The sequence below is a fragment of the Tachyglossus aculeatus genome, chromosome 11, assembly GCF_015852505.1.
Source record: "Tachyglossus aculeatus isolate mTacAcu1 chromosome 11, mTacAcu1.pri, whole genome shotgun sequence".
Classification (NCBI taxonomy): Eukaryota; Metazoa; Chordata; class Mammalia; order Monotremata; family Tachyglossidae; genus Tachyglossus; species Tachyglossus aculeatus.
The window spans coordinates 35720779-35747244 of record NC_052076.1 but is presented as its reverse complement, the minus strand read 5'-3'; the positions used below and the strand labels follow the sequence as shown (position 1 = coordinate 35747244).

The 26466-nt window shown below is 51.3% G+C and overlaps 1 protein-coding gene across 2 annotated transcripts in view; it reads right to left on the bottom strand.

Annotated features, from left to right (window-relative positions):
* Positions 1-26466, bottom strand: part of SORL1 (sortilin related receptor 1) — a 117529-nt gene that overhangs the window by 23899 nt on the left and 67164 nt on the right. For both annotated transcript variants that reach the window (XM_038754102.1, XM_038754103.1), the window contains exons 24-39: positions 24619-24741; positions 23695-23814; positions 20248-20373; positions 19568-19675; positions 19273-19404; positions 17497-17628; positions 15514-15648; positions 14232-14393; positions 11430-11579; positions 8085-8216; positions 7662-7785; positions 6240-6409; positions 3750-3862; positions 2910-3014; positions 1665-1737; positions 323-405 (exon numbers count right to left, since the gene is read on the bottom strand). In XM_038754102.1, coding sequence (XP_038610030.1) covers positions 323-405; positions 1665-1737; positions 2910-3014; positions 3750-3862; positions 6240-6409; positions 7662-7785; positions 8085-8216; positions 11430-11579; positions 14232-14393; positions 15514-15648; positions 17497-17628; positions 19273-19404; positions 19568-19675; positions 20248-20373; positions 23695-23814; positions 24619-24741 — 1988 coding nt within the window. The remainder of the gene's footprint in view (positions 1-322; positions 406-1664; positions 1738-2909; positions 3015-3749; positions 3863-6239; positions 6410-7661; positions 7786-8084; positions 8217-11429; positions 11580-14231; positions 14394-15513; positions 15649-17496; positions 17629-19272; positions 19405-19567; positions 19676-20247; positions 20374-23694; positions 23815-24618; positions 24742-26466) is intronic.

Genomic DNA, 26466 nt, shown 5'->3' with positions numbered 1-26466 from the left:
GTACCAGGCGCGGTACTAAGCGCTAGGGTAGATACAAGCTAATCAGGAGAAACACAGTCCATGTCTCACATGGGGCTCAGAGTCTTAATCCTCATTTTATAGATGCGGTAACAGGCACAGAGCAGTGAAGTGACTTGCCCAAGGCTACGCAGCAGACAAGTGGTGGAGCAGGGATTGAAAACCTGACCCTTCTGAATCCTAGGCCTGTGCTCTATACATTAGGCCTCACTGCTTCTCCCTCTCTGTCTATCTTCCCCTCTCTCTCTGTCTCTCCCTCTACCTCCCAGCAACCCCGGCAGCCCAGTAGAAGTGAAAATGATACCTTGATGGCAGGGTCCATCGTCAGCGTGAAACTCACTGAGTTTTCTCCATAGCCATCGATGTGGATGGTCGGCGGAGGGACCACTGCGGGAGAAGAGACACAAACACTCAGACTCGGAAGCCTACAAGACGTGGAAAATGGATCCCCTGCTCAGAACCTCATAGTTTCCTGGATTTCTGCAAAATATAATAATAATAATTTAATAATAATTCAGGTATTTGTTAAGCACTTACTATGTGCCAGGCACTGTTCTAAGCACTGAGGTGGCTACAAGCACATTGGGTTGGACACAGACCCTGTCCCATGTGGGGCTCAGAGTTTCAATCTCCATTTTACAGATGAGGGAACTGAGGCCTAGAGAAGTGAAGTGATTTGCCCAAGAACATACAGAAGACAAGTGGCAGGGCCGGGATTATGACCTTCTGACTCCCAAGCCTGTGCTCTGTCCACGACATCACTGGACTTTACCCCAAGTGGGGATCCCGTTGGCAAGAGGAGGGTTTATGGTCTGGGTGCTTCCCATCCCTTGCAGCAGCTGGCTCAGTCCTGCCTCTGTTCTGGGCTCTCCGAGAGGAGGGGCCATGGCCTTCTGCAGAGCCTGGTCCACCGCACTGCTGCCATGGAAAAGTAATGGTGTGTCCATTGCAGAAAAATTCAATCGCATTCAATCATATTTATTGAGCATTTACTGTGTGCAGAGCACTGTACTAAGCACTTGGGAGAATACAATACAACAATAGACAGACACAGTCCCTGCCCACAATGAGCTTACAGTCTAGTAAAGCAGCATGGGAAGCAATGTGGCCTAGTGGATAGTGTATTCTCTAGTGCATTCTCCCAACTGCTTAGTATCGTTCTTTGCATATACTGGGCACTCAATCAATACCACTTGGTTGGATTGGCCACCAACAGACTAGGGCTTTTCAATCTGGGCTTCAGGTCCCTGCCCTCTCTGTTCAGACTCTGCTCATAAAAATAATAGTAATACTATTCACTGTGGTATTTCTTAAGCACTTACTACACACCCAGCACTATACTAAGCACTGGGGTAGATATGAGTTAATCAGGTCAGACACAGTACCTGTTCCACGTGGGGCTCACAGTTTAAACAGGAGGGAGAATAGTTGTTGGATCCCTATTTTACAGATGAGGGAACAGGCCCAAAGAAGTGAAGTGACGTGCGCAAGGTCACATGGCCGACAAATGACTGTGTAGGGATAAGAGCCTAGTTTCTCTGACTCTCAGGCCTGTGCTCTATCAACTAGGCCACGCTGCTCATCCAGTGGCTTGTTTCCCAGGTGGGTCTACACGGTCTTGGAGAGAAAACTCTGAGATCGCTTACCTTTGCCTTTGGTGGTGGTGATGGACTTGGGGTCGCTCCAGTTGCCCACTCCCCGGCTCGTGACGGCAGCCACCTTTTGGACCAAAGCGGGAGTCAGCACAGCACGTGGACTTACTGATCTGATGGGTGGCTGGGGGGAAGCTGGGAAAAATGGCTTTTGGAATGGCAGGAGTGGGGAATGCTCCTCGGGTGCCCCACGAGGTGGAGCAGTTGAAGACACTAGCCCAGCTGGCCCAAGTCAGACCCACGGGGTAAGGTCCAGTCTGCAGATGGAGTTGCCCTAAAGGGCTGAAGCCAGAACTTTGTGCATTGGCTGGCAGGGGCAGTGCAGAGGAGCAGGGGGCTCACCCTGACCCCCACGGGGCTTTATCAGTGCCCAGCTTCCTTTCCTCCAAGGGCCTTCCTCACCCAAATGCAAGAGCCTCATAGTGACTCATTCTCTGGATCTTGAGGAGAGGGCAGGGGGCTGCTCCGACAGACCACCTTTCTCCCCATCTTCAAAATCACATCTCCTCCAAGAGGCCTTCCCCGACTAGGCCCTCAATTCCCCTACTAACCCTCCCTTCTGTGCCACTTTTGCACTTGAATTTGTACCCTTAAAACACTTAGCATTTATCCCATCCCAGCCTCACAGTAGTTATGTACATATTTATCCCTATATTTTCCCTTTCCTTATCAGTCATTTATTTTAATGACTCTCCCCACTCTGAACTGTGAGGTCCCCGCTGCCAGGGAACATAATAATAGTGATAATAATGGCATTTGTTATGCAACTTACTATGTGCCAAGCACCATTCTAAGCTCTGGGATGGATACAAAGTAATCAGGTTTGCTACAGTCTATTAACTGCACTGTATGGTTCTCCCCCAAGTGCCTAGTACAGTGCTCGGCACACAGTCAATAGACAGACTGTTTGGGGCTGCCCTTTCCTGACCTGAAATGGAGCTGGGAGGGGTGGGGCAGGAGGGGGGGCCCAAATACGGCCAGCCTGCGGGGAAGACGGTGGGGATCACAATTGAAACTGTGAGCCCGTTGTTGGGTAGGGACCGTCTCTATACGTTGCCAACTTGTACTTCCCAAGCGCTTAGTACAGTGCTCTGCACACAGTAAGCACTCAATAAATACGACTGAATGAATGAATGAACTGAGGCTCTGGGTGAGAAGCCCCCCTGGGGTCCAGCGATTCCAGGCCACTGCATTTAGGAGTCCTGATGGCTCTGATCCCGAGATGACGTAGGGACTTACCCGGATGGTGTACAGGGTGTCGACCATCAGATTGTCCACTTGGAGGGAGTTACTGCTTGCCCGCAGGGACGTCCACTCCCTGGTGCCGCTCTGGCTATATTCCACCTGCAGGGGAAGAGGATGACGAGGATAAGGACAAGGAGGAGGATGATGAGGACGCGGACAACAAGGAGGATGAAGATGAAGAGGAGGAGGAGGAAAAGGAGGCGGATGAGGAGAAGGACAAAAAGGAGGATGAGGATGAAAAGGAGGAGGATGAGGACAAGGAGCCGGACGGTGAAGACAAGGACAAGGATGAGGAGAAGGATGAGGACAAGGAGCCGGACTATGAGGACAAGGACAAGGATGAGGAGGAGGACAAGGTGGAAGAGGAAGACGAGGAGGAAAACAAGGAGGATGAGGAGGAGAAAGAGGAGGAAGATGTGGAAGGTCATACAAAGGCTCCGGTGGCAGGCTGGGGAGGGATCTGGCCAGAACGCCCACCAAATGGACACCTGGACAAGCCAGTGACAGGACGCTGAACAAGTAGCTATGGGTCAGTGGGGACCAGGGAGTGGGGCCAGGGTCCCCGATCCACGGTTGTAGGTAGTGGATATGCCCACAATAACGACCGTCAACGGCCCAGTGGAATGGACGCTGACTTTACTGCTTTTGGTCTTTATGGGGTTTGGGGAGGAGAGGGGTTATAGAGGGGGTTTTGGGGGTGCTGGCTGTTTTCTGGTCTTCCTGGAAAAGATGCTGTCAGCACTCCCTTGTTAAGTGCTCCTCCCACAGTGCCCAAGCCCCCACGGCTCCCACCCAGCAGCGGGGCCAGGGGGCAGGGACCTGGCCGGTACTTACAACATATTCCCGGATGAGGCCGTGGGCGTTGGCAGGGGGCATCCAGTGGCCCACAATCACCCCCTCCATATCCTTATGCAGCGACAGCTGGAGGTTGCGGGGGGCATCAGGCACTGGTAAAAAGACAATCCCGGTCAGAACTGCCCGGCCAATGGGCCTAGCAGAGTGGCCTAGAGGGAGCTCGGAAGGGTCTTGGATGACCGGTTGGTCACTGAGGATGAGCAGGTCCCAGGCAATATCAGCCAAGCTGGTTATTCCATCCTTGCCATCTAAAGCTCGGCCCGCCGTACAGCCTAGACGCCTGGATGAGGACGTGAGGGCTGGCCCTAGAGTCTTCCTTTCCATAAATCATCTCTCTCAATCCCCAAACATCTGGAAGACTCAGAGCCGTGGTTAGTGGCTGGGAGCCCAGGCTGAGCTAATATGAACCACACCATTCTTTGTTAAGTGCTTATGGTGTGCCAAGCACTGTACTAAACCCTGGGTTAGGTGCACACTAATGATAATAATAATAATAATGCCATTTTTATTAAGGGCTTACTATGTGCAGAGCACAGTTCTAAGCACCGGGGAGGTTACAAAGTGATCAGGTAGTCCCACATGGGGCTCACAGTCTTAATCCCCATTTTACAGATGAGGTAACTGAGGCACAGAGAAGTTAAGTGACTTGTCCAAAGTCACACAGCTGACAAGTGGCAGAGCCGGTATTTGAACCCATGATCTCTGACTCCAAAGCCCGGGCTCTTTCCACAGTGCCACGCTGCTTCTCTAGGTTGGACACCTTGGTTGGACATCAGGTTGGACACAGCCCCATCCCACATAGCGTTCACAGTCTTAACCCCCATTTTGCGAGGAGGTAATTCAGGTACAGAGAAGTTTAAGTGACTCACCCAAGGTCACAAAGAAGACAAGCACCAAGGCCAGGAATTAAACCCAGGTCCTTTGCGCTACCTGCGATGCCAAACTGAATGCCAGGGAATCCTGTGGGCACTCCATAACTTTGGAGAAGTACTCTTTCCCCCCTGGGGTAGCCAGAAGCTCCAGACCAAATGAGAAGCAGCACAGCCTACTGGAAACAACCCGAGCCCTGGGAGTCAGAGGACCTGGGTACTGATTGCAGCTCCACCACCCGTCTGCTCTAAGACCTTGGGCACAAGATCTGTGCCTTAGTTACCTCAACTGTAAAATGGGGATTAAGACTGTGATTCCTGTGTGGGACAGAGACTATGCCCAACTTGATTATCTTGTATCTACCCCAGTGCTTAGTACAGTGCCTGGCAAATAGTAAGCACTTAACAAATACCACTTAAAAGAAAAAAAAAACACAACCCAAAAATTGGAATGGGTACATACATGAGTAATGTAAAAACCAGACAAAGTCAGGGCTAGAAATAATAAATCACCAGAGTTCATTTTTCAGCCTAAGTGCACCAGAAGAGTACAGGTTTATTCACAAATCATGCTCATACATCTCTGCATAAAGAACAGGAAATCCCCTCACCAGACAAAATATACCAAGGACTATGATGCATCTATCATTTTACCTCAGCTGTCCTTCCCATGAGGTTGTAAGCTCACCAAGAGCAGGAGCTTACTGCTTGTTTGTTTTTTTGTGTGTTTTTTGTTAAGCTCTTACTATGTGCCAGGCATTGTACTAAGAACTGGGGTAGGCAAAAGCTCATCAGGTTGAACACAAGTCCATGTCCCACCAGGTTGAACACAAGTCCATGTCCCACATGGGTCTCACAGTCTTAATCGCCATTTTAAAGATGAGGTAACTGAGGTACAGAAAAGTGAAGTGACTTGTGCGAGGTCACACAGCAGACAAGTGGCAGAGCAAAGACTAGAACCCAAGTTCTAGGGGAAGCAGCATGGCTCAGTGGAAAAGAGTGAGGGCTTGGGAGTCGGAGGTCATGGGTTCGAATCCCAGCTACACCACTTGTCAGCTGTGTGACCCTGGGCAAGCCACTTAACTTCTCTGTGCCTCAGTTACCTCATCTGTAAAATGGGGATTACGACTGTGAGCCCCAAGTGGGACAACCTGATCACCTTGTAGCCCCCCCAGCACTTAGAACAGTGCTTTGAACATAGTAAGCACTTAACAAATACCACCACCATTATTATTATTATTATTATTAAGTGCTCTGACTCCCAGGCCCATGCTCTATCCACTTGGACATTCTGTCCTTTTGTATGATTTCCCCAAGCCCATACTACAGTGCTTCTTCATAAGAGAAGCAGTGTGATTCTGAACGAGTCACTTAAATTTTTCTGTGCCTCAGTTCCCTCATCTGTAAAATGGGGATTCAACACCCACTCTCCCTCCCACTGAGAGGGTGAGCCCCTTGCTTGACTTGATTACCTCGACCAATCCCAGTGCTTACTATAGCTCTTGGCACACAGTAGGCAATTAATAAATAGGACACACACACAAAAACAGCATCATCTGTGGCTACTTAAGTGGCTGACCGGACCAGCAACCGCACTTACGTCCTTCGGGGGTCCGCAAGGTGATGAAGTCATTCGTGTTATGCACCTTGCTGAGGCACTGCACCTGCACTTTGACCTGATACGTGGTGTCTGGTTTCAGGACCTTTAAGACGTTGTTGGTTTTGTTGCTGTGGGTTTCTAAAGTCTTCCAGATGCTCTCGCCCACCACCCTGCATTGGAGAAGAAGAACCATTGATTTGGGGCTTCAAGAAGTAAGGCAGTGTCAGGAAAGAGTGGGGATTTATTTGGTTGGGAGTAAGCTTCCAGGAAGCCGAATGAGGCTGATGGTAAAGCTCATACAGAGCAAAATCAATCAATCAATCAATGGTATTTATTGAGCACTTACTATGTGCCGAGAACTATATGAACTGCTAGGCAGCATACAACAGAATTAGCAGACATGTTCCTTGCCCTTAATTACCTTACAATCTAGCTTAGTACAGTGTCTTGCACATAGTAAGTGCTGAATAAATACAATTGGTCGACTGATAGAGAAGCAGTGTAGCTTAATGGGTAGAGTACATGCCCAAGTGCCAAAAGGACTTTGGTTTTAATCCCTGCTCTGCCACTTGTCTGCTGTATGACGTGGGGTAAGTCAGTGAACATCTATGTGTCTCAGTTATCTCATCTGTAAAATGGGGATTAAGAGTGTGAGAAGCAGTGTGGTTTAGTCGAAAGAGGTCGTGGGTTCTAATCCCGGCTCTGCCACTTGTCAGCTGTGTGACTCTGGGCAAGTCACTTAACTTCTCTGTGCCTCTTTTACCTCATCTGTAAAATGGGGATTAAGACTGTGAGCCCCACATGAGACAACCTGATTACCTTGTATCTATCCCATCACTTAGAACAATGCGTGGCACATAGTAAGTGCTTAACAAATACCATTATATCATTATTATTATTAACTAGTATCACAATTATTATTATTATTAGAAAGACAGACATTAATAAGATTAAATAATTTATAATATATAATTTAAATAAATGCCCAAACCCCCATTCCTTAATGGCAAGAAGCACATTCTGCCTCGTCGCAAATTCATCCTCAACCCGGGGGTGGAGGGGCATGGGACTGGCAGATAGTTCCTGGCCTATTTCTACACAGCTCTGATACCCACCAGCCTCTCCGTGGCCATGAAGACTGGGTTCTTCTGCCCAGGAAAGGGTGTTCTCATTCATGCCCTCTGACTGGCTCACAAGTCCACCTGATTGACAGCTGCTGGCTGGGGTTTGTCCTCCCCTTTTTGCCCCTTCCTTCCCCATCGGCCTGCCTAAATACTGGCACCTGCCCTGAGAGGTCCCCTGTGTGGCAGTGAAGGCTGAGAAGAGTCCACCAGGAGGAAGTGGGGAAGCCAGGAAGTCCATCCAAAAGCTTCATTTGCCCCCCACAGCCTCAGTCAGCAACCCAACTGGAGTCCACCTCACCTGTAGTAGACGTTGTACACGCAGGACGTGGGCATTTTCTTGGGTCTGGTCCAGGTTAGGGTTATGCTGCCAGAGAAGTCAGCGGACCACTGGAGATTCTGCACTTTATACACCACCGTTTCCTCTAGGGACACAAAGACTCGTTCCAAGACTGAGAAAAACTCAGGGATGTGAAACCTTCTAGTTCAACCCCCGGCCTCCTATCCAGCCTAACGCCGAGTCATCCCCTTCCAGCTCCAGAAGACATCTTCGCTAATCCAAAATCACAGTTTTGCCTTTCTGCAAGCAGCAAGCCTTTCCCTTCTGGGTCTGCCCTCAGACCCTCCGCTGCAGGAGGAGCCTCCGGCTGACAGGAGCACCAGTGAGGAGGGGTACTGGAGAGATGGTAGGGCAATGGACGGGGAGGGGGCAGTACTCACTCACCAGTACAGCCCCTCTCGTCGCTCCCATCCGAGCAGTCCAGGAAGCCATCGCAGCGCTCTGACAAGACCAGGCAGATTTCTCCATCCTCACACTTGAACTTCCCACTGACACAGGTCTGTGAGCTGGGAGTCCCTGCAAGGGAGGATTCCCCCAACTCCAGCCACCAGCACTGTAAGCCTCATGGGCTCGGGGCCAGGCCAAGGCCGACGACATTGCCCTGTGCTTTGGGTTGGGGGCCACCTTGCCTCCCCCTCACCAACCCTCCAGAGCCCAGAGGTGACCCCGATGTGAACGCTGCCCTTTGGGCCAAGAGTGTCCTGGGCAGCCCAGTTCTGTCCTTGCCGGCCAGTGATGGGTGTCAGTTCCATCCAGGGAATGGGGGCAAAGAGGACCCTGCTCTGGCCCTACAATCTCCTTGCCTCAATCAATCAATTAATCCATGGTATTTACTGAGCATTTACTGTGTGCAGAGCACTACACCAAACACTTGGGAGTGCACAACGTAACAATATAACACATTCCTTGCCTCTACTCTCCAATCCACATGCTCTCTATCTACGCTCACTCCCTTGGTGAATTCATTCACTCCCACGGCTTCAACCATCACTTCCATGCTGATGACACCAAAATCTACATCTCTGTCTCTGCTCTCTTTCCCTCCCTCCAGGCTCGTATCTCTTCCTGAATGTCTGCCCGCCATCTAAAACTCAGTATGTCCAAGACTGAACTCTTTATCTTCCCTCCCAAACCCTGCCCTCTCCCTGACATTCCCATCACTGTAGACAGCACTACCATCCTTCCCATCTCACAAGCCCGCAACCTTGGTGTCATCTTTGACTCCTCTCTCTCGTTCACCCCACACATCCAATCCAACACCAAAACCTGCCGGTCTCACCTCCACAACATCGCCAAGGCCTGCCCTTTCCTCTCCATCCAAACCGCTACCTTGCTGGTTCAATCTTTCATCCTATCCCGACTGGATTACTGCATCAGCCTCCTCTCTGATCTCCCATCCTCCTGTCTCTCCCTACTTCAGTCTATACTTCACTCTGCCGCCTGCATTATCTCTGTACAGAAATGCTCTGGGCATGTTACTCCCTTCCTCAAAAATCTCCAGTGGCTGCCTGTCAACCTACAAATCAAGCAAAAACTCCTCACTCTCGGCTTCAAGGCTCTCCATCACCTCACCTCCCTTCTCTCCTTCTACAGCCCAGCCTGCACCCTCCGCTCCTCTGCCGCTAACTTCCTCACTGTGCCTCATTCTCACCTGTCCTGCCGTCGACCCCCAGCCCACGTCCTTCCCCTGGCCTGGAATGCCCTCCTTTCACACATCCGCCAAGCTAGCTCTCTTCCTCCCTTCAAAGCCCTACTGAAAGCTCACCTCATCCAGGAGGCTTTCCCAGACTGAGCCCCCTATTTCCTCTCCTCCTTCCCCTCCCTCCAGCAGTGATATATATTTGTACAGATTTACTACTCTATTTATTATACTTGTACATATTTACTCTTCTATTTATTTTGTTAATGATGTGCATATAGCTTTAATTCTATTTGTTCTGACGATTTTGACACCTGTCTGCATGTTTTGTTTTGTTGCCTGTCTCCCTCTTCTAGACTGTGAGCCCACTGTTGGGGAGAGACCGTCTCTATATGTTGCCGACTTGTACTTACCAAGCACTTAGTACAGTGCTCTGCACACAGTAAGTGCTCAATATGATTGAATGAATGAATGAATGCTCAGCTATTGGGGATTGCCCCAGCCACAATGGAACATCCTGCTTCCACACCTCCCATTCCCACAGCTCCCTGGACTCCATTACCCTGAAAACATTCAACCTGGGCAATTTACAACCCCCTCCCCTACAGCCAAAACTCGTTGCTGGGCCACTGCCCGATTTTAAGGTGAACTGGGGAAATACGCTCCCACCAATCACTCAATAGCATTTACTGATACTACAGAATAGTAACGATAACAGTAGAGAAGCAGCATGGCTTAGTGGCAAGTGCCTGGGCCTGGGAGTTACAAGACCTGGGTTCTAATCCAGGATCTGCTACTTGTCTGCTGTGTACTTGGGCAAGTCAGTGAATTTCTCTGTGCCTCAGTAACCTCATCTGAGGTTACCGTGAGCCCCATGTGGGACATGGACTGTGTCCATCCTGATTATCCTGTATCTAAACCAGCACTTAGTGCAGTGCCTGGCACACAGTAAGCACTTGCCAACTACATTTTTAACAGAAAAAAATAAGCACCTATTGTGTGCAGACCTCTGTACTAGTGCTTGGGAGTGTGTAACGAGACTGAAGACATGATCTCCTCCGTCAGGGAGTTTACAGTCTAAGAGGGGAGACACATTAAAATACTTTACTGTAATAGAGGAAGAAGCACAGCCTAGTGGTAAGAACCCAGGTCTGGGAGTCACGGGACCTGGATTCTAATCCTAGCTCCACCACTTGCCTGCTCTGTGAACATGGGTAAATCACTGAACTCCTCCGGGCCCCTCTGTATAATGGGGATTAAATCCTCCTCTCTCCTACTCAAACTGAGCTCCATGTGGGACAGGGACTGTGTCTAACCTGATTATCCTGGCACATAATATTTCTCCTGGCAAATAATAAGCACTTAACAAGTACCATTAAAAAATGTAGATAGGAGGAATAAGAAAAACAAACATGCAGGTGAGTCCTTAAGTAACACACCAGTGTTGAGGAGAAGCAACGTGGCTTAGTGGAATGAACTCTAGACTGGGAGTCAAAAGACGTGAGTTCTAACCCTGACAGCCATCTGCCTGCTGAGCTACCTCTCCCAAATCACTTGACTTTCCTGTGCCTCCATTTCCTCCTCTGTAAAACAGGGATTAAATTCCTGTTCTCCCTCTCCCTTAGACTGTGAGCCATCATGAGGGACATGGGCTGTGCCTGACCCGATTATCTGGAATGTGCCTGTTCATTCATTCATTCAATCATATTTATTGAGCGCTTACTGTGTGCAGAGCACTGTACCAAGCACTTGGGAGAATACAGTATAATAATAAACAGGCACATTTCCTGTATATTGTACTCTCCCAAGTGCTTAGGACAGTGCTCTGCACATAGTAAGTGCTCAATAAATACAACTGACTGACTGCATCTACTCCAGCGCTTAGCACAGTGTCTGGCACGTAGAACTCACTTAACAAATACCACAATTACCATCAGAAATTGGGTAGGCACAAAAGTCTCCTAGTGGCTAAGGCTTCTTGTGTGTAGTTGGTGCAGACTTGCTCTGCAAGCAGTTGTGGGGGTTGGGGTGGAACCAGGGGAAAGGAGCAGCTAGTCGGGGAAGGCTTCTTGGAGGACAGGGACACTCACGGCAGTTGGTCTCATCGGTGCCATCCTGGCAGTCCGGCTGGCCATCGCAGCGCTTCCAGTTAGGGATGCACTTCCTGGGCTGCTGGCACTCGAACTCGAAACGGCTGCAGTGCCCCAGCCAGGGGGCGAGGGAGGAGGGGGTGAAACTGGCTGGGGAAAGACGAGAAGAAACCATGTTAGAATCGAAGAAAGCCCCCTGGGGTGGGAACCCCCACCGTTAGTCCCAGACCTTGGCCATCTTGGATAAACAAGGTCCTGGCAGCTCTCCTGGACACCCTCTCCTTACGATTAGGGACAACCATCCGACACACCCGAGTTCCCCTCCAGCGTGGGCTCTCAATCAATCAGTGGTATTTACTGAGCACTTACTGGGGGCACAGCACTGTCCTATGCACTTGGGCGAGTACAATATGGCAGAGTTCATAATAATAATAATAATGGCATTTATTAAGCGCTTACTACGTGCATAGCACTGATCTAAGCTCTGGGGAGGTTACAAGGTGATCAGGTTGTCCCACATGGGGCTCACAGTCTTAATCCCCATTTTACAGATGAAGTAACTGAGGCACAGAGAAGTGAAGTGACTTGCCCAAAGTCACACAGCTGACAATTAGCGGAGCTGGGATTTGAACTCATGACCCTAACTCCAAAGCCCATGCACACGGTCCCTGCCCACAATGAGTAAGGGGATTCCAGGGGGAGATATATTACTATAAATAAATCCTCCAGGATCTGCCACTGAATTGGACTACCTGACGACCCAAAAGAAAGAATTGCACGTGCTTCTCCGCAGCGCCCCTAGGTTTCCTTTCATTTGAAGTAGCGTTGTCTGGTGAATAGGGCACAGGCCTTGGAATCAGAGGACCTAATTTCTAATCCCAGCACTGTACCTTACCTGCTTTATGACCTTGGGCAAGTCACATCACTGCCCTGTGCCTCCGTTCCCTTGTCTGCAGAATGGGGATTCAATACCTGTCCCTCCTACTTAGACTGTGAGCCCCACAAGGGACCTGGCTATCTTATATCTACCTCAGGGCTTAGTACAGTGCTTGGCACATACTAAGTTCTTAACAAATACCATGATGATGATTATTATTGTTACTGGGGATAGGGAGACAAGAAGAAGCCATATGGATGGTGAAGGTGAATGCCCCACATGGGACTTGGCTATCTTGTATCTACCTCAGGGCTTAGTACAGTGCTTGGCACATACTAAGTTCTTAACAAATACCCTGATGATGATTATTATCATTACTGGGGATAGGGAGACAAGAAGAAGCCATATGGATGGATAGTGGAGGTGAATGCTCCTTCCTGGAGCTTTTTTTCCTATAGGGGATTTTTTTTTTCCTACAGGGGCAGGGGGAAGGAAGTCGTGCTGTCCTGCCCGGGGAGTGGGGGAGGGGATGACCCTCAGGAGAAAAGATTTAAGGACAGAAACCTCTCTCTGCCCAAGAGATGTTGCTGCTCCACGGAGAGCTTGGGCCCAGTTTCTGCCACTAGATGGCAAGCTGGGCCCCGTCGGAGAGCAAAGAGCTGCTCCAACATTGAGCCGGGGGGGGGGCAGGGAAAGGGTTGGGCCCAAGCCTCGCCCAGCAGGTCAATCCCGATCCATCCGGATCCATCCCATCGTCCAGCTCCAGGGCAATGGCCAGTAGGAAGTGAGGTCTGGGCACTGGCAGGAAGAGTGGGTTGGAGGTGTGAGGTTTCCACGTGGGGGCCCTTGGAGGGACGGCCGCGCCCCGGACCCCAACCCGGGGGAGGTTTTGAGGAAGCAGGTTTCGGGAGCTGTTTCTGCCTCTCGGAAAATGTCTCGGCAACCCCACTGACTAACTCTAGACTGTCAGAGCGCTGTGGCAGAGAACGTGTCTACCAACTCTGTTACACTGGACTCTCCCAAATGCTTAGTACAGTGCTCTGCACACAGTAAGCACTCAGTAAGTATGCTGATTAACTGATGCGCGACGAGTGTGCCTAGACAACCCGGGGGCTCCACTCCTGGTGGGAGTGTCCATATCACTCGGCGGCCCGGCTCCCAGTGGAAGTGTCCATACTGCTCTGAAGGCTGATGGGCAAGGGAAGTGTCCATTTCAGCCTGTAGCCCAAGTCCTGCCACCCAACTCCCAGCAGAAATGTCCACATCACTCTGTGGCCCGAATGCCAGTGCGAGTGTCCATGCCACCCTGCAGCCTGAGTTCTGGTGGGCATGTCCACTTCAAGATGCAGCCAAACTTCCGGTGGAAGTGTCCACCCCACCCTGCAGCCTGACTGGCATGCAGCACATGTCTATATGGCAGGGCAGCCAGCCCGGAACCATCCACGGAAAGCTCTGGATGAGAGTTTCCGCAGCCGAGGCCCTCCCGGCCTAGCGAACAGCCTCTCTCTCGGCCCGGCAGCCTCCTGCCCTCTCCTCTGATGGCCAGACCCTAAAATAGAGAGTCCAGGGGTGGACGGGAGAGATAGCTCGGGCCCTCCGTCCCGCGAGCCTTCCAAGAGGCCTTCCCAGACTTAGCCCCAGTTTTCCTCATCTCCCACTCCCTTCAGTTTTTCCTCAAATCCCACTCCCTTCTGTGTTGCCCTGACTTGCTCCCTTTGCTCTTCCCCCGCCCAGCCCCAAAGCACTTACGTACAAATCTGTCATTTTATTTATTTGTACTGATGTCTGTCTCCCCGACTCTAGATTGCGAGCTCATTGTGGGCAGGGTATGTCACTGCTTATTGCTGTATTGTACTTTCCCAAGCACTCAGTACAGTCTTTGCACACAGTAAACGCTCAATAAATACGAATGAGTCGGAACTCACCAACAGAAGGGCAGGCATCCTCGTCAGAGCCATCTGCGCAGTCTCTGTAGCCATCACACACCCAGCTGTTCATGACGCATGCCCCGCCGGAGCAGCGGAAGTGGTTGGGTGCGCACGTGGGGGGCTCGGCCGGGCTGGGGCTGGGCAGGGGGATGTACCCATCTAGGAGACAGCAGCCAACACCCCCAGCCCCACCAAGAGCCGGTGACCTCCCCCCTCCATGTCTCACCGTCACAGCCCCTGTGGTGGCCAGGTCTCTGCTCCCTGGAGCCTGGGCCCAGAACGGGGAGAAGGGGCCTAGAGGGGACATTCCTGCTGCCTTCAGGTTAGGGCTGAGGGGAGTCAAGCACTGACCAAAGGGAGAGGGTCAAGGCCAGAGGAGGAACAGCTGAGGAGCACTGCCTTCAAGTTAGGGCTGAGGGGAGTCAAACATTGACCAAAGGGAGAGGGTCAAGGCCAGAGGAGGAACAGCTGAGGAGCAGCATGGCCTAGTGGATAGAGCACGAGCCTGAGAGTCAGAAGGACTTGGGTTAATAATACTAATAATGATGGCATTTGTTAAGCGCTTACTATGTGCAAAGCACTGTTCTAAGCGCTGGGGAGGTTACAAGGTGATCAGGTTGTCCAATCTGGGGCTCACAATCTTAATCCCCATCTTACAGATGAGGTAACTGAGGCCCAGAGAAGTTAAGTGACTTGCCCAAAGTCACACAGCCGACAAGTGGCGGAGTCAGTATTAGAATCCTTGACCTCTGACTCCCAAGCCTGTGCTCTTTCCACTGAGCCACGCTGCTTCCCAATTCTAATTCCCAATGCTTCCCATGTTCTAATTCCGGCTCCACCGCTTATCTGCTCCGTGACGTTCAGCAGTCTGGCTTTGTGGGAAGAGCAGTGCTTGGCACATGGTAAGTGCTTAGCAAATAGTGCTTAACAAATACCATCATTACTATTATTATTACTTCAAGTCTCTGGGCCGCAGTTCTCTCATCCGTAAAATGTGGATTAAGACTGGGAGCCCCAAGTAGGACTGGGACCGTGTCCAATCTGATTACCTTGTACCTCCCCCAGCACTTAGCATACTGCCTGGCACATAGTAAGAGGTTAATAAATGCCACAAAAAAAGGAGTATGGCTGGAGGCATGAAGTGGTTGAGACTCCGGCCAGGAGCCGCAGCAGCCTAAAGGATGCTCCCCGAGGACAGCTTGTAAAATGACCAGGCGAGGACTAGCCCTGGGGGACCCCCGCCAGGCCGCCCGCTCCACCTCGCAAGAATGCCCCTTACCCCCACAATCCTTCTCGTCGGACCAGTCCCCACAGTCATTCTCGCGGTCACATTTCCAGCGGTTTGGGATGCAGCGCCGGTTCTCGCACTGGAACTGGAAGTAGCGGGAGCAGTTGGGGGCTTCCGTGGGGTTCTCTGCCAACAGCAACCGACACCAAGCGGCCTTTACTCACCCTCCTTCCAACGTGGCAGCGGAGTCCCCTCCTGCCGGCCTGACCTTCCCTCCCACTGTCATTAGGTCTAAACTGTTGGCTCGTTGCGGTCAGGGAATGTGTCTGTTTCTTGTCATACTATACTTTCCTAAGGGCTTAGTACAGTGCTCGATACACAGTAAGCGCTCAATTAATACAGTTGACTGACTAATGTCCCTGAGGGCCAGAATCAGGCTTTATATTATCCCTTGATTGGTTCCTAAGCGACTAGGATGGGGCCCCACCCCCTGCCAGTGCCCAACCAGGCCTCTGGACATGATGGCGATGATGATGAACTTCTCGGTACCCATCAGTCGCAGGTTCCCATGCTCTAATCTCTCCATTCCCACAGTCTCCAGAGAGAAGAAGCAGCATGGCGTAGTTGATAGAGCATGGGCTTGGGAATCAGAAGGTCATGGGCTCTAATCCCGGGTATGCCACTTGTCTTCTGTGTGACCTTGGGCAAGTCACTTCACTTCTCTGTGCCTCAGTACCTCATCCGAAAAATGGGGATTAAAACTGTGAGACCCAAGTGGGACAGGGACTGTGTCCAACCTTCTTATTCATTCATTCAATCGTATTTATTGAGCGCTTACTGTGTGCAGAGCACTGTACCAAGCGATAGAGACGGTCCCAACCCAACAATTGGCTCACAGTCTAGAAGAGGGAGACAGACAACAAAACAAAACATGTAGACAGGTGTCAAGTCGTCAGAACAAATAGAATTAAAGCTCAATGCACATCATTAGCAAAATAAATATCTGCTCACTATGCCAGTGTTTAGAACAGTGCTTGGCACATAGTAAGCGCTTAACGAATACCATATTCCAGCGTCTCCCTAAGACATCCATCCTCAGCCACATCTCCATCCCGTGCTCCCCTCTCCCACCCTCCACCCTCTCCTCAATTCCTTCCCTGAATACCCCTGAATCAGCAGTATATACTGAGCAGTTCCTCAGTGCAGAGCACTGTACTAAGTGCTCTCCTGGGCACTGCCCCACCCCAAACCTCAGAACCTTCCTCAGAGTGGCCAGAAACCTCCTCCCCTACCCCAGCCCCCATGACTTAGCTTTCTCTAGTTGTAACTCTGTAAGCACTCAATAAATGTCAGTGATGGACTGGCCAAGGGATTGGAACGAAAAGATGTTCAAAGGCAGCACCGTGCTATCATAATTAACCAAGGAAGCAGCTGGCATAGTGGGAAGAGCCTGGGCCTGGGACCCAGGGGTTTGGGGTTCTAATCCTGGATCCACCACTTGCTGTGTGACCATGGACAAGCCACTTCACAGCGCTTAGAAGCCCGGTGTGGGCAGGGATTGTCTCTCTTTACTGCTGAATTGTACTTTCCAAGTGCTTAGCACAGTACTCTGCACACAGTAAGTGCTCAATATGACTGAATGAATGAACAGTGTACCAGCACTTAGAACAGTGCCTGGCACATAATAAGCACTTAACAAATAACATAATTATAATTGTAAATCTTTCCCTGTGCCTATGTTTCCTCACCTGTAAAACAGGGATTAAATACCTGTTCTCCCATCCTCTTAGACTGTGAGCCCCATGTGGGACAGGGACTGTGATGGATTCATTCATTCAATTTACTGAGTGCTTACTGTGTGCAGAGCACTATACTAAGTGCTTGGAAAGTACGATTCGGCAACAATCTATCTACTCTGGCACTTATCACCACGCCTGGCACTTTGTAAGTGCTTAACAAATTCTATTTTGTACAATGTTCAGCACAGAGTAAGCGCTCAATAAATATGACTGAATGAGTGAATCTCCCACTTACCGCAGTTTGCTTCATCGGAGTAATCCCCACAATCATCCATTCCATCGCATTTCCAGATCAGGCTGACGCATACTCCATTCTGGCACTGGAAACTGAACTGGTCACAGATTTTGTGGAATTCCGGGTCTTGGGCTGAGAAGGGAGGGACACGACCTCGATCGTTTCTCCCCCAGGAAATGCCCTCAGAGCTCTCTTCCCAGGGGCCTCTGGAAGCTGGGGGGTCAAAGGTCACGGGATGGGGGGCCGGGAGCTGGCCTGGGTGACCTGTGTGAGCCCCTTGCTCCTTGGCATCTACGTAGTGCTTGCAGCAAAGCTCTTAGCTGAACTCAAGTCCTTCTGAAGACCCAGGGTTCCCCTGAATTCTGAATCAGGAAAGACCTCCAGCCATACTGGGCACCCATGGAGGGTTTACAGATTCACAGCTTCTTTTCCATTGCTGCTTCCTCCCACTGAGGGTACTTACCCAGAACCTCTGGGCTCTGAAGGCTTCTCAAACTGTAATCTGCCTGGGATTCACCCACGCAGGGCTTCCCAGAACCCTCAAAATCAAGCATCCCCACCCTCAGAAAGCAGAGTAGCATTCCCAGACTGCTGACATATCCCAGGCCTGCCTCTCCACTCCTTTCCACCCTGAGGGATGGGATCATGTCATCTACTTTTAATAAGATACTCCCAGGCATCCAGTACAGTGCTCTGCACACAGCAGGATTTGGGATGGTTTGGGTTCATTGCTTTGCTCTGCACACAGCAGGTGCTCAAAACAGAACTCTGCACACAGTAGGTGCTAAATAAGGAGCTCAGCACATAGTAGGCACTCAGTGCAGAGCTCGGCATATGGGAGGTACTCGACAGTGATGATAACAGAATCTGTCAAAAAGCCTCAGTCTCAGTCATGGAGACTGCCAGACTGAGACCATGTGCTATGAAATTCATGATCAAATCAGTTCCCGTTTGACCTCTCTGGTCCTGCCAGAGCAGTGGGAGTCACGAATGAGGAGGCAAACAAGGCTGCCAAGTGCAAGAGGGAAATATCCATTCCAAACCCACTTATGGTCACAGCCACCACAGCACAATTCCAGTTAAAATGTGTACACACTCCACACTCTTAGATAGTGAGAGCTTCTTAGGGACGGGACTGGGTCGAATTCCCATCTGCATATTCTTTCTCTGGACTTAGTAGAGTGCTCTGTCCACAGTAAGTTCTTAATTACTGCTGCTCATAAAGCACTCTGCATCCATGTCCAGAGGAAGTGCGTAGTAGTATACCCAATTCAGTGTTCTAAGTATACCCAGTTCAGTGTTCTGTATTCACTAGGTGCTCAGTAACATACTCTGCACTCTGTAGGTGCTCAATTTAGTGCCCTTATCCCAGGAGGTATCCAATACAGAGCTCTGCACTCGGTCCAATACTGCACAGAGACCTTGCCAAGAGAGTCTAGGGGCAAACCCCGGGCTGGGGCACGGGAGAGACCCCGTCGAGACCAGCTCAGGAAGAGACCCTGCTGAGACAGGTTGGGGCAAGAGACTCAGCCGAGATGAGCCTGGGGAGAGACTACGCCGAGATGGGCTGGGGGAGAGACCCTGCTGAGAGGAGTGGAGTGTGGGGGAAGACACCCTGCGGGGACAGGCTGGTGGGGAGAGAACCTGCCGAAATGGGCTGGGGGAGAGACACTACTGGGATGGTCTGGGAGAGAGACCCTGCTGGAACAGGCTAGAGGAGAGACCCTGTCATGACAGGCCAGGCAAGAGACCCCGCCAAGATGGACCACTACTCACTGCAGCCGGCATAGCCCGCATCTTCATCGGAACCATCTCGGCAGTGGATAATGCCGTCGCACACCATAGAGTGGAACAGGCACTGCTGGCGGTTCTTGCATACAAAGTCCATGTAGCGCGTGCACAGGGGCTCTGGGGGAGACACCAGGGAGCCCAGTCCAGCTGATGGGCCTGGCCCGGTGGGCCTGACCCAACACCACCTCAGGGCGGGGAGGATAAGGACGGGCCCCGCTGACCTCCCTCCTCCTCCGGGACCCCCACCTTCCCCACGCCCCAGGCTGGCCGGCACGCTCACCGCAGTGCTGTTCATCCGAGCCCCCCGCACAGTCCTGCACCCCGTCGCAGTGCTTGCTGGCCGGGATACAGGTGCCGTTGGGACAGTGGAACCCGTTGCACTTCTTCTCTGATGGGGGAGAGAGCAGGGGCAGGGAGGTCAATGGGGGAGGTCAGTGGGGGAGGTCAATGGGGGAGGTCAGCGGGGAGATTGGAGGGGGGACTGGTGGGAGAGAGATCAGTGAGTGGGGTTGACGGGGGAATCATGGGAATATCAGTGACGGAGATCATTGGGGGAGGTAGATCAATGGGGGAGATTGGGAGGGAAATCAGGGGGAGACTGAGACTGGGGGAAGGTCAGTGGGGGAAGGTTAGCAGGGAAGATGGGGAGTGGGGGGAGATCAGTGGAGGAAATAAGCAGGGAAGATGGGGGAGGGAATCGGTGGTGGAATCGTACATGGGGGGGAGATCAGAGGGGAAGACAAGTGGGAGAGAGCAGAGCAAGGGAGAGTAGGGCCAGAGCCTGCCTAGGAAACCATTGCTGGGTTGAGGAGGTTTCTCAGTAGTGGGAACTCGCCCTCGGCACTCTGGCTGCACCGTCCGGGGGGCACCCCCAACGGATGCTCGGGGGTGTCTGGTGCCTCTGCCTTCTGCAGAACGACTGGCTCCAGTGAGGGGGTGAGGGGCAATGCCCGAGCTCACCACAGCTGGCCGGGTCCTCGTCCGAACTGTCCTGGCAATCTGGGTCCCCGTCACAGGCCCAGAGCTGCGGGATACAGTGTCTGTTGTGGCATTGGAAGCTGGTGGCCTCGCACGTGTGAGAAAGGGCTGCAACAGAAATGGCAGGATGAGGGTAAGGGATGATGCAACAACTACAAGGGTCAATAACAATAACAATTGTGGCATTTGTTAAGTGCTTACTATGTGTCAGGCAATGTACTGAGCACTGGGATGGAGACAAGCAAATCGGGTTGGATACAGTCCCTGTCCCACATGGGGTTCACAGTAGCAATCCCCATTTTACAGATGAGGGAACTGAGGCACAGAGAAGTAAAGTGACTTGCCCAAGGTCACACAGCAGACACGTGGCAGAGGCAGGATTAGAACCCATGGCCTTCTGATTCCCAGGCCTGTACTCTATCCACTATACCATGCTGCTTCTGCCATACCTCCCCAGTCCTCCCCAGGGGCTCGTCCCATAGATGGAACTTCGCGGTTGCCGCTTTAAGACTTCCGCCTCTCCCGAGCACTTGGGTTCTCACTGCTCCCCAACCCTACAGGCCTCCGTCCCCCTGCCGGTCTCCCTCTCAGCCGCTGTGTGCTCATTTTTAATTTCCTCTTGCTCTCCTCAACCTGTAAGTCATTTTAGCATCTGTCTCCCCTGCCAGCCTGGAAGCTCCTGGAGGGCAGGGGTGCCAACTCCTAACCCATCAGCCATCTCTAACATCAGTTACCTAGTCACTGAATCAATCAACAGAATTCACTGAGTGCTCACTATGTGCACAGCACCTAGAGCTTGGGAGAGTACAATGCAACATAATTAGCAGACACACTCCCTGCCTATAATGAGTTTACAGCCTAGAGGGGGAAGACAGACATTGCTATGAATAAATAATTCACAGTATATAATTTAAAGACACAAACATGATTGGTGTGGGAGTTGGGGTGCGGCAAATATCAAATGTCCAAAGGTCACAGATCCAAGTGCCTAGTCAACACAGAAGGGAGAGTGGACCAGGGAAAAGAAGGCTTAATCAGGGAAGGTCTCTTGGAGGAGATGTGACCTTAATAATGCTTTTTGTTTATTTAATAACAATTTAATAAACCTGTTTGTTTATTTACAGCACCCCTCAGCAGTTATTGCATACATGTCAGGCTAAAAGTACAGCCAGTGTATTTATCCTGTTTTCTCTAAAGGTAAATATTTTATGTCACCTCCCTCATAAGACTGTCGGCTCCTTGTGGGCAGGGAACAGTTCTCCCACTTCTGTTTTTCTTTGCCCCGCCCCCAAAACTCCTCACAGAAGAATATCGCAGAGCTCCACAATGACTTTCCCTACGTTTCACTCTCTGACCAGGAGAAGTGGGGGGAAGGCTTGAGAAGCAGCGTGGCCTAGTGCATAAAGCATGGGCCTGAGAGTCAGGGGGACTTGGATTCTAATCCCGCCCCTACCACTTGTCTGCTGTGTGACCTTGAACAAGTCAATTCACTTCTCTGTGCCTTACTTCCCTCATCTGTAAGACTGGGAACCCCATGTGGGACATGGTCTGTGTCCAACCTGATGAGCTTGCATCTACCCCAGTGCTAAGAACAGTGCCTGGCACACAGTAAGCACTTAACGAATACCAAAAAATAAAAATAAAAAATAAATAAATAAAATCCAGGGGGAAGGGAGGCAGAGGATTGAAGCGGAAGGGTCGAAGCAACAAAGAGCTTGAGGATTTCAAAAAAGCAGTTTGCAGAACTCTTAAGCATTCCCCCTTAACTCGATGCTGTTTCTAGGATGCTTGAAACCATCATATGGCCCATTTTCCCAGATTCCTTCATAAACAAGCGGATGTTCTCAATTATCTAAGCGCTGTCTCCAACAAGAAAGGTGCCACGTTCAGCAAAGGGCAAACCAACCCTCCAGATATTTTTGCTACTTTACACGCACTGGTACTTACATGCCATTTAGATCTTTTTTAAAGCCCACTCAACTCTGAGAAGAATGAATGTATGCCTGCTGTGTGACATGAGTGATATTCTCCTTAATGGAGACCCTCTGGGATGACTTTAATTTATTGGCTTAATGGGTCCAATAACCTTTGAAAAATTTCTCCTCATATTCTCTCTCTCCCACACTCTTTCTCATGCTCATTTGAAAAATAACATTTCCCAAGCTGACTAAATACCTCCAGATAAAAAAATAATAACCTATTTCAAATCCACTTTGAGTTCTCATTTAGCGTTTAAGGGGGCCTATGAAAAAACTCCTTTGCCAAGTGCTGTTGCTCCACCCCTTGCTTGCTATGTGACCTTGGGTAAATCACTTAACCTCTCTGTGCCTCAGTTTCCGCATCTGTAAATTAGGTGTTAAACACTCGTTCTCCCTCTCCCTTACATTTTGAGCCCCATGTCTGCTCTGATTGCATCTACCCCAGTGCTCGGCTTCAACCAACAGCTGACACGGATGCCGACATGGATTTCCATGAGGGTCCAAGCCAAGCAGGTGGGCTTCCTAACCACAACGGGGGCTGGCTGGGACCATCTACCTAGAGCAAGTCACCTCCTATTCTTGGGCGGGCCCCCGATAGGCAGCCTGCCACGTCGGCAGCGGGGGCCTGGAGAGAGGTGACCCTGACTTGTTTCATCTAGTGGCAGAGTGAGAACAGCTGAAACTTGTCCACTGCCCCAAGTGGCCATGGTAGCCAACCCACCAAAGAGATTGGGGACAGGGCAGCAACTCTGGAAGGACCATTAGCTCTCTTGAGAAGCAGACTGGTGTAGTGAGAAGCAGCATGGTGTTGTGGATAGAGCACAGGCCTGTGAGTCAGAAGGTCAAGGGTTTCTAATCCTGACTCTGCCACTTGTCTACAATGTGGCCTTGGGAAAGTCACTTCACTTCTCTGGGACTCAGTTACCTCATCTGTAAAATGGGGATTGAGACTGTGAGCCCCATGTGGGACAGGGACTGTGTCCAACCCGATTTGCTTGTATCCACCCCAGCACTTAGTCCAGTGCTTGGCATACAGTAAGCACTTAATACCATAATTATTATTATTATTTTAGATAGGGGTGGGGCTCAGTAGCAGACTGCACTTGCATTTGCTCCTTTATTCACGCCCTGCTCCCCTCAGCCCCACAGCACTTATGTCTACATCCTTATTCATTTAAGTTAATGTTTGTCTCTCCCTCTAGACGGTAAGCTCACTGTGGGCAGGGAACATGCCTACCAACTTTGTTACATTGTCCTCTCCAAAGCGCCACACACAAAAAGCGCTCAATAAATATGATTGATTGAGTGAGAGATAACAGATCTCCCTGTGGTGGCCGCCACACAATTCCACCAAGCCTTCCGGCAGCCGGGCAGGTGACACTGCAAAGCCTGGCCGACCGCCGCCGATGGTGGATGGCTGCCCGGCCTGCCGAGCCCCCGGGCCACTGACCGGTGCAGTTGGCTTCGTCGCTCCAGTCCCTACAGTCGTTGTCCCCGTCACACACCCAGGAGGCGCGGATACACATGCCTGACGTGCAGTTGAACTCGTCGCCACGGCACTGGTGCGTTTCTGTGGTTGGGATGCAAGGAGGGGTTGCTGGAGGAGGTGGGGTGGGGTCCCCCAGGCCTCTCACATAGCTCCAAAGATCACTGAGCCCCCCACACCAGCTCAATCTGCCGACTACCAGCACCAGGTTGGGGCCACTGGGAGCCCTCCTCCCAGGATGCTCCGCTGGTGGTCACACACATCAGAGCAGCCAAGACCCAGGCGGGTAGGCCTGTTCTTGGCTAGAAGCCCCGCCTCAACCATCCCTCACACAGAGTGGGATAGATAGAGGGAGGGGATGGAGGGTGTACTCGGGGACTAAGGCTAGGAGCAGGGCTGTCTTCCAGAATGGAGCAGTTTAGGAGTCCTAAGGAACTCCCCAAGACACACCCTAGACTGGATTTCTAAGCAACAGCCGACACCAGGTGGACTGGCTCAAGGCCTTCCAGGACTTCCAAAAGGGCCAGGGTCTCTCCCACCCTTATGGCCCCGCCCACTCCGGACCACTATTTGCCTTCGCCAACAAGTCAACCTGCGAAAATGGATCAGACGGTCTCCAGAGGGTTCCAAGGGGCTGCCTGGGACCCTTTGAGTCCAAGGGACTACCCGGGACCCTCTGAGTCAGGGGTGGTGGGGAGTGGGTCTGGATTACCCAAAGCATGTTACTGTGGCCTGACCAGTCCTGAAGGAGGAGCCCAAGACACCCTGGGCCCTGAGGTTGAAAAGAGCCCCCGCCTCCAGCAGCGAAGTGTCTCGGGGCAGAGCCACGCCCCCCCCCCCCCCCCCCCCCCGGGTCAACTCTTGGCACCCCCCCGGCCCTGCCCTCACCGCAGTGGCTCTCATCACTGCCGTCGCTGCAATCGTCCTCCAGGTCACACTTGTACGACAGCGGGATACAAGCCTCCGACTCCTCACAGCGGAACTGGGTTTCGGGGTCGCAGACGCTGGAAGCTAGTGTGCCAAAGAGGTGGAATGGGGGCCATCAGCCAGCTGCCCCTCACCCCAGACCTCCCCATAGCCCCTCTGGACAAATGCTTATGTCCAAACTTCAGCTTCCCTGAAAGCATGGCTATTTTTCCCGGCTGGGCGGGCCTACCTGTCAGATGGAGAAAAGCTGGGGATCCCTGCTGTGGTAAGCAGATATTAATGGGACCCACATCACTTGAGGGTTAATAATAACAATAATCGTGGTATTTATTAAGTGTTTACTATGTGCCAGGCACTGTACTAAGTGCTGTATGGGAAATGCAAGCAAATCGGATTGGACACAGTCCCTGTCCCACATCGGGCTCACAGTCTTCATCCCCATTCACGGATGAAGTAACTGAAGCCCAGAGACGTGAAGTGACTTGCCCTAGGTCACACACCCGACAAGTGGTGAAGTCAGGACAAGAACCCATGACCTTCTGACGCCAAGGCCTGTGCTCTAACCACTAGGCCAGGCTACTAACCCTTGAAGGCTTAAAGTACATGTTGCCAACTTGTACTTCCCAAGCACTTAGTACAGTGCTCTGCACACAGTAAGTGCTCAATAAATACGATTGATTGAATGAAGGGGGAATTACTAAGGGAGTAAGCTTGGTTCCTGCCCTCCAGGATTTCCGGTACCATGGACATGAGAACCCCAAGCCACACCAGTCTGCTCGGGGGAGTCCTGCCCTCCTCGGGAGATGGGTCCAGCTATGATCTGGAGGGGCTGGAGCAGGCTGCCTATTGGGGCTGTTCTGGCTTCTTGCTGGCTACTGAGAACATCAGCAAATAGGGAGTGGCTGCCTCAGGACCCCAGAGTTCCCTAGTCCTCCACCCTCTACAACCCGAGATGGGGAAAGGCTAACTTTTAGTCTCTTCAGGGCTTGGGTTTGTGGCGGGTCAGCCCCATGGGGAGAAATATATAATGGCATTTGTTAAGCGCTAACTATGTGCAAAGCACTGTTCTAAGCGCTGGGGGGGATACAAGGTGATCAGGTTGTCCCACGTGGGGCTCACAGTCATAATCCCCGTTTTACAGATGAGGGAACTGAGGCTCAGAGAAGTGAAGTGACTTGCCCAAGGTCACACAGCAGACGTGGCAGAGCCGGGATTCAAACCCATGACCTCTGACTCCAAAGCCCATGCTCTTTCCACTGAGCCACGCTGCTTCTCTAGAAGCTACTGTATCTACTGGGATAACTGCCTTTGTTGCATAATCTACACCAGAGCTTAGTACAGTGTTCTACACACAGTAAGCACTTAATAAATACAAATGACAGGCAAAACTACTATTATTATTATTATTATTATTATTATTATTATTATTAGGGAGCCAGACCCCGCTATCCAGGGAACCAGTTACTGATCCATGAATTGCTGGGATTTTATTCTCCTCATCATCCCCCTACTCCATAAGACACCTCCAAACCAAACCCCATCCCTGCTCAGAAGCACAGCAGGGTCTTCTAGTCCAGCCCCAGTCTCTGCTCACCCAGCCCAGGCAAGTGGCTTTTCAAGGCTTCCTCCTTGTGCGCAGGGAATGTGTTTACATGATACAGTGCTCTGCACACTGTCAGCGCTCAATAAATACCATTAGTTGACTGCTTCTGGGGAAGGTGAGTGCACAGCCTTTAAAGGGAGCCTGCACTGACCACCGTCACTCCTTCCCGAGAGCTCGCCTGAATCCCTGCTGCTGCCCGGTGGGCC